Source organism: Strix aluco, chromosome 1 (genome assembly GCF_031877795.1).
Source record: "Strix aluco isolate bStrAlu1 chromosome 1, bStrAlu1.hap1, whole genome shotgun sequence".
NCBI classification, from domain to species: domain Eukaryota; kingdom Metazoa; phylum Chordata; class Aves; order Strigiformes; family Strigidae; genus Strix; species Strix aluco.
Genome location: NC_133931.1, coordinates 151,852,554 through 151,860,877, shown reverse-complemented (window position 1 = coordinate 151,860,877; position 8,324 = coordinate 151,852,554). Strand labels below are relative to the sequence as shown.

At 44.3% G+C, this 8,324-nt stretch overlaps 1 protein-coding gene across 6 annotated transcripts in view; it reads right to left on the bottom strand.

Annotated features, from left to right (window-relative positions):
- Nucleotides 1–2,092: 2,092 nt before the first annotated feature.
- TMEM108 (transmembrane protein 108) overlaps nt 2,093–8,324 on the bottom strand; it is a 173,792-nt gene continuing 167,560 nt past the window's right edge. For all 6 annotated transcript variants that reach the window (XM_074849673.1, XM_074849665.1, XM_074849679.1 and 3 more), the window contains 2 exons: nt 3,873–4,027; nt 2,093–2,434 (listed from right to left, as the gene is read on the bottom strand). In XM_074849673.1, the coding sequence (XP_074705774.1) occupies nt 2,312–2,434; nt 3,873–4,027 (278 nt within the window). In that variant the 3' untranslated portion in view covers nt 2,093–2,311. The remainder of the gene's footprint in view (nt 2,435–3,872; nt 4,028–8,324) is intronic.

Below are 8,324 nucleotides of genomic sequence, written 5' to 3'. Positions count from 1 at the left end.
GTAAAAATATGGACTTTTTTGTAAAGAACTGAATTTAGCTCTCCATCACTTCGTGCTCTCTTTCCTCCTCCCTGTTGAAATAAAAGATGAAGGTTCTCATGGGATTGCTTTTGTTCTTGGCAAGACCCTCAGAAAGTTTTTCCTCTCTAATCAACCAGTGATTTCCAGGAAGCTGTTTCGTATTTGATCATGAGGATCACAAATATCATATTGCGTAGTGTTTATCCCACAGTGAAAAGATATATTCCCAAAGTGCCAATCCATGTCCGTACACAGCCACATCTTCCTGTCTGCCCTGGTCCACTCGTAGAGAAGCGGTGCATTACTCTCTGATGCTGTGCAGAAAATCAAATATCTAGGAGAGCCCCTATAACATTAAATTTTCCAGTTTCAGGAAGCCTGTGGCCCACATTCAGATTTGTGCCTCAGCACAGTAGAAGTGCATGTGTGGGACAGGGAGAGAGGAGGGGTGACAATGCCTCTGTGCCCCCCTGGTCCCAGGGGGAGCCACATCTTGGTCTGATTCCAGCCATCATTTAGTAAAGTTGTCAGATTGCTCTGACTAACCGCAGCCACCAGGACACCGCCAGCAGGTGGGAACAGCTGGACCAGATGTGCTGCTGCTATAATTCCCTTTTCTGGTACCAGCCATGGTTCACCTTGAACAAGGAATATAGTTAATGATGCTACGCTAAACACATCCTTCTCAAACTTCCCTTTCATGCAACCAAGCAATAAACCTGAGCAGCCAATGGCACAGAGCAGCCAGCTGAAGAAGGGGGTAAACTCCCTGCTGCCTCGCAGTCTGCTCCTGATGAAGTGAGGAGAGGTAGAAATAATCTCCAAGGACTGACGGACAGAGGCGGGGAGAGGACAGCCGACACCTCAAAGGACAGAGGCCATTTCACTTGCCAAATGATACAAAAAAGGCAATCTGAGAAGCAAAACTGAAAATTGTACCAGTGCTGGGTTACTCAAAGAGAGAGCAGTGATTTAGGCAAAGTCATTCCGTGTTCCATGTTAGCCTCTCCTTGTAACAACCTATTTTTGATCCATCATTTAAGCTTTGTTCACCCCTACTATTCCCCTAACACTATTACAGCCTGCAATCTAGCGCTCAACTGGGTAGGACTGAAATGCCATTTTGCTCTGAAACACTGTGTTTTCATTCCTAAGGGGGGAAGGAAAGTCTCAGAGAGGAGAGGGGGGTATGAGGAAACTTGATTCAATGGCACTAGCAGTCTAAGCACACAAGATAAATAGAATAGTGGGGAAGTGGCAATGTGGTCAAAGCCACAGCACTCGGTGAGAGTCCCTAGTCACCAGATTTCAAGATTTCTGATAAATTCAAAGGTTTCTTTTCCTTTGAAGGGGACATGCTACGTGCCTTCTTTTGAGGCTGTTTGCTCTGCAGGAAAAAATTCAGGACTCACTGGACTGAAACCGAGCAGCTGTGAGTCCAAGGTGCAATGTGGTTAGGACATTTATGCAGGAAAAAAAGTCACTCTTGTCCTTGCTCCTGTAACTGGAACTTGGCTCTCCTGTGTAAGTCTGAAGAAGGTAACATAAAAAAGTCATGGGGCGACATTACTACCCCAATGGGTTTGCTCATGTCTTGAGTGGCCCTGGATCTCATGGGTACATCAGGTTTGTTTATCATCCCACTGTAGCCCAGGTTCCCTGCTCTCCTCCTGCCAAGCTGGCAGACGTTGGCTGTTTTCTACTGAAAGGGGGACTCTGAAGGGCTCATCCCAGCCAGTGCTTAGGCAGTACCGGAGTCACACAAAGGATACAAGACTGCCACATGCCATATGGACTGCTTCTGGCAACTGAGCTGGTCCTGTCTGGTTTGTATTCTAGCTGGGCAGCCTAAAGGAAAGGAGTGACTGAAGTCATTTTATAGTAGGAGAAGGGACAGTCACTGAGCAGGAATGCCCACAGCCAGGCTGTGTGATGTCATGGGGATGCAGAATGCTGTATCCAACACATGCTGCCTGCACCAGAACCAGCCTTACCCAATATTCTTCCAGACCAAGTATATTTAGCAGCAGATTGTAAATCACAGTGAAGAAAACAGCCCATCTGACAGGTGTTTTGCTTAGAAATACCTTTATTTTATAAAGCCACAGTTTGTTCTGTAAAGTTTTACCACACTTATAAAAAAAGGGCTGACAATTCTGAGGGAGAAAAGAAAAGCTGAAAACGTTTCTTGTAATTCAGGGTTACACAAAGGTTATATTTATAATATATATATTTATTTATAATTTGGAGACAGTAGATATGAAACTGCAATATGCGGGCAGCTGTGGGGTCATATTTCAGAGACTTGCTCGTGTCCCACAAATAGTGTTTCTTGACAGAATGGGTTCACGAGGACCATCCCACTGTCACGGTAGTCGCCGTTGGCAGGGGAGCGCGGCTCAGAGAGGTGGTCCTAGGAGAAAGACAGAGAAGCAGGATGAGCCCTTCACACTCCTCACCCTCCATGAGCACACAGGGCACTCCGCTGCCCTATGCGAATGTATGTGAGGAACGGACAGCTATTTTTATCGCTTCTCCCAATCCTCCAAAAGTGCCTGAATTTTGGGGGCTGCAGCTCCCGGAGAGCTAAGTTTGGTGAGCCCGTTTTGCTCTTCTTCAGGCAGTAGGAGCTGTGAGAGAAGAGCTCCTCTGATAGTCAGGCTGATTCTTTCTCAGTCTGGGGAGCCAGAATTCAGACACACCAAACCTCAGGTCCCTTAGCAGAATTTGAGCTTTCATGTTTCCTTTTTTTTTTTTTTTTTTTCACTTTCATGACACACTGGAAGTTTCCTGTCTATCAGCTGGGCTTGACTCCTCAAAGATGCATTTTCAGCTTCTTTTTAAGATCATAAAACCACATATATGGTTCCAAACTACCTGAGCATGCCCCAGTTCAGTCATGTTCTGATCAGTTTCAGCGACTCAGATGTCAGATTTTGGAGACCAGCCAATATGTGAATAGGCCTAGCATCTGATTCTTGGTAAATCTAGACCACGTCCTACCTTAGCTTGAGGAACATGATTGCCAGCAAAGTGGGGTTAATGAAGTGACTGTGAGTGCTTGTCTAATCACATCTCAGAGGTTCCTTTCTAAATACTTTTTTTTAATGAGTTAGTCAGCTAGCTGATCTGAAAATCACTTTAGCATAAACCCAAACTCTCCACTGTTTCTAGGTTTTAAATACCTTTGAACTAAGCTAAATTATTCTTCTTTATCTCTGAGGCCAGGGAATACATTTCTATCAGTAGGATCACCTGCCCATATATGAATAATCCCACTGAACGAGTCAGATGCCTTAAGGCTGATGAGTATACACCACCACCACACACTCTCATATATCGATGGTTTGATTGCTTATATACTAGGAACACTCATCCCCTGAACTGGTATTTGAGATGCTATAGGCAGCTCCTGAGACATAAATGCACAAAATTTCTTTGCATTATTAACTCTCACTACCCGCCTTATCTGATACTGTGCAGGACACGCACAACAGACAGATCAGAAGGACTGACTGTCAGTAATAAGCCAGCACAAAGAGCTCTCCTAAGCAGTCATGGTATGGCTAGACATTGGCCGTAGGCTCAAAAGGAAGAGAAACCTGGGAACAAATTCACCTAGAGGTGGTTAACTCCCGTTAACACATAGCAATGGTGGGGAATAGGATGGCAATCCAGTTTGGCGACATATTTATCCCATTTTATACATGTGTAGGGGTGAGTCCTTCTCAAAAAGCTGTTTCCCTGAATATGTATAGAAATTTCAAGGCTTTATTAATATGACTTCCTCTCCCTTCTCCCAGCACAGCTCCAGGTACAGTTTTCAGACCCTAGTTCTGCAAGTGAGGTACCTCTGAAGTCTCCAGGGACTGGATCTCTCTCGGTAACTCTACAGCATGCCTGTTGAAGTAGTCCATGGTAATAGCATTATTCCAATAGCTCAGGTTGTTTTCTGGGTTAGATGTCTTTTTCTTCCTCCTCATGCAGCAGACTGTCAGCAGAACTGCTGTCAATAGAAACATGTCAAAAATTTGGTTATTTCCTTTCAGTGAGGACTCATCAGTACTATGGATTTGTTTTTTATGTTACTTCAGGAGAGGGCTGGTGTCCTTCATTCATATGATTCACTTTCAGTCAGATCTAGCTCTCTCCTAACAAACCCCACACAATTAAGTCAGAATCTGGGTCAAGCAGTTGAGGCTTTGGGCTTGGCAGAATATGCAGATTTACTTTCTTTTTGATGTGAGTTTATAATCTTCAAGATGTGGCTGTCTAGATAATGAAAAGCTTTGGTGTTGTAATTGATGGTATTTTAATACCTAAGCAGGGATTTATGGACCCTCTAGGACAGAGGGTACTCCCCAGGGACTGCTAAGGATGCCTCTGCACAGATCTTTTCTGCTTCTAGCGTGTTCAGACACTGCAGCGATGAGCACATTAGCAAGTGGGCAGTGAGAGACACCTGTCCTAAGCTCAAATACCAAATTCATAAATGCATGTAGCTGCATGTCTTCAATACCAAAAGCTTCTGCCCTGAAGTGCCACTGATCCCTGCCCCTGCATTTGTAACTTGGATTTTGGGTACTTTGTGACCATGCTCCAAAACATCAGTGACCAGCAAGGGCTCCGGAGAGGGGTGAGACAGTGGTGAGGTGGCATGGAGATCACCTCTGGCACCCGTCTCATGTAGCTTATGCTTCCAGGGTAGCATTGACCTCAGAGATGGGGTTTTCCTGCCTGTCTTCATCAGCCGAATCAGGATGCGGGATCTACTGATAAGTGTAATCCGTTCCCCACACTTGCCCTGGACATTGGTGGTGTTTGAGCCTGGCCTCTTTTCTTCTCTGTGAAGCACACTTAAGCTTCTGCAATCTGAAATATTTGAGTTTAAAGTAGAGCAGTTAGGCAAGACGGAGTGACCAGCGAGTGAAATGTGTTGATACAATTGTCTGTCTGGTCTCAAGGCCACAGGCACCCCCCTGACTGCAGAGATGCCAGGACAACGCTGTCGCAGCAGGCAGGCCAAACACAAAGCTGGTTGAGTGTTATTTTCTGGAATTGCTTTCAGTTTAGTCATGTCTGTTGCAATTCAGATGGGTAATCTTGGCAATTTTACGAAAGCCAGGCAAACCCACTGTAATGAACTTACTGCTCCCACTGGTCCTTGCTCAGGCAAAGGCTGAGGCGTGTACGAAGGTTTGTTCAGAGGAGTAATTCATAAGCTCTCCATGCTTATCTTACACCTGTGGAATTAATCGACCAGTTGTGCTTGTAATCTACCTGATTTATGCAGACAGACAGGTAGCTGGACATGTACTTACTTTGATTTGTACCTGTGAAATAGGGAATGCCCTGCCATAAATTCACTCCATTATTTCTAAACCCCTCATGGTAGAAAACAAGAGTGAAAATATTCATGAAGCAGAAAAATAAATTATTTTCTCAGCTACAGCCAAAATTATTTATTAGAATTATAGCCCAGAGGAAAGAAAAGACTGTGGAGAGGTCAAAGCTCCTTTGTATGTTTTGACAAACACTGCAGCTACCCATATGCCATGGGTCTAATTTCTTATCCCATCTACTCACATCAAATGTCAATACAAAAGTACAAGGCTAGAGCTCTGTTTAAAACAAAAGCATAAGCTACCAAGAAAAAAAAAAATCAATGGGTTTGAGTTCAGGTGGTTTATGTCTCATTCAAAGGGAAAGGTGAGCTTATGCTATAAATCTTCCAAAACTAATGGAAAAATCTTCCGCACTGTTCCTGTCTGTTTCAGAAAAGCAGGTCATCATCAAACTTACTATTATCTTTGACTCATATTGCTTCAGTCTTTCTATCCCCAACAACTTCATTTGCTGACAGCCTGGCAGCACGACTCCTGATGCTGTGCCTGTCGGCAGGGACCCCACATGGGCCACCAGAGCTGCCCTCCCTGCCCGGGGAAGTGCTCATCCCCCTGAGGGGTGCAGCTTTGCTCCCTACCTTGCTGCTACGCTCTCTGTGTCCCAGCCCAACCTGCAGGCTCATTAAGATTAGAAGGTGAAGCAGGACCTACATGTAGTCCTCCCCACTGCTGTAGAGAGCCAACAGACCTTGGAGCAACAAGTGCTCCCTAAGGCACAGAACATTTCTAAAGGTGCCTGAGGATACGAGAGCCCCGATAAAGCCAACTCTATTGCTGTGCAAATATTTGAAAGCCTGAGGTTTTACAGCTTATAAAATGTTGTGGCTGCTGACAGAGGAGTGTCAGATTTGAGTTTTAGGGGCTGGAAAGCCAGTGAGTCGAGGAAATGGCCTTGCCGTGTGCAGGTATGGCTGCTATATAGCAATAATGCTCTCTCCCTTAATTACATTTTTGGCTTCCAACCTTAGTGCACACACAAACAAATGGATGGAAGACTGTGGAAAATGGGTTCCTGAGCTTCCTTGAATATAATATATTTTAGCAGAAGGCTGTCTACCTAAGCTGCACCAATTCAAAGCAGAGGAGACCTGATTTAAGAGGGAGAGAGAGGACAGCAGGGCTGGAATGGGGCTGTTCCCTCCTCATCTCATATTAACTACCCTTTTGGGGCATATTTTAGGGAAATTAATGTAGCTAACATAGGACTGCTCACTTCCAGAACAATACTAGGAACAGGGTACAGCTTTACTGACATTCTCAGATACCTATTTCCTCCCACAAATACAATTATATGTATTACAGAAAAAACTCTTTCCAGACAGACAGTTGCAATGGCCAGTGAGGACATATTAAGTGGATCAAATACACAGATGGCAGAGATGGTTTGGAAGGGAGAAATGGCAATAATAACAACAGAGCTGAAAAGAGAAACAGTAGCTGCAATATCCTGCTTATCTTTCCTGGTATATTATGTCATGTCCTCGTAAGGACAAGAAAGTGCTGTTGTTCAGTGCTGCTATGTAACACCTCTGTTTCAGAGATAGACAACCCTTTGGGCAGAAAAAGGGCTAACTCTTCTCTGGTTTTCAAGCACTCACCTGGATGCTTTCTGGGAGTCAGAAAAGCTAAACTGACTTTTCCCTTTGCCTGCTCCATGTTAAAGTCAAGAGCGAGTACCATGAGAAGGACACTTCAGCATTGTCCCTGTGTCAGGCTGAAGCTCCCCATGCAGAGGTTACAATACATGTTAGGAAATACCAGGAGTCTCTGCAATTTTGTGGACACTGGAGGTTCAGGGAGTTCAGAAGCATTTGTAACCCGCATCTTTTCACCTGTTGCTAGTCTGGCAGGAGAAAAGTCAATCCACATGCTCAGGGGCTGAGCTGCTGAGGAGCTCTGGCAGTGATGCTGGCCTCCTTCTGGCCCTAAGGCAAATTACGTCTGCATTATCTGTCCCCCCACCCATGAAACAGGAAATAATACATCTCACAAATGAGAGAGACAAGAGTCTCACAGATTTACAGGTTTTTAGGCTGGTGGGAACACGTCCATCACCTACTCTCACTTGCACAACACCTGCACACCAGGAGACTTTCACCTGTTAGCTTAACCATAAGCTGTATTTAAGCATGGCATATCTCATAGGAAAATACCCAGCTTCATTCAGGACGTGGAGTAACCAGATATCTATCCCATTCCCACAAAGTTTGTTTCAATGCTTAATTTCCATTTTGGGAACATGTTTACATTCCCCTTGTTGTCTAATACCTCCAGCTTTATCAGCCACTTCCTCGATCTCCTTTTGCCTTTTTTATTAAAAGCTTCCACTATGCTATCAGAAAAGTCCCCCATGTACGTGGGCTTCAGCCTCTTCTCGGATTACATGATGACACGAGTGGAGTTATGTTGCATTTCTCAGCTCTTAAATCATTTGCATGGCTCTATCCTAATCTTCCAATCTTTTTTTTAAAAACATAAACCACCAGGATTACGTACCATATTCAATACTGGCCTCATAAATGCAGTGCAGTGAGACCATACTAACTCCCTACGGTTTCCTGATAGTCTTCTGTCTCTTTTCTTTCAACTCAAATATTTTACCAATCTTATATAGCTGCAAACTGCCTTCCTCCACTCTGCAGCTCCCACGTAAAACATGATGTTAACAGACCTGAAAATTGCAAGCACAAGTCAGGAGATATTCAGACCAAAGGATATTAATTTACTTCTCCCTATGCCTGCGGATAATAATATAAACTAAGCTTCTACAGAACCCTTGGCTCAGTGACTAAAATAGTGTTTTTTCCATATTTTTTTCACTTTCCCTCCTTTACTGTGGCTTTCTATAGTAGTACAGCCTTAGTTGTAATACAGGTATCATGGTGGGTTTGGTTATTG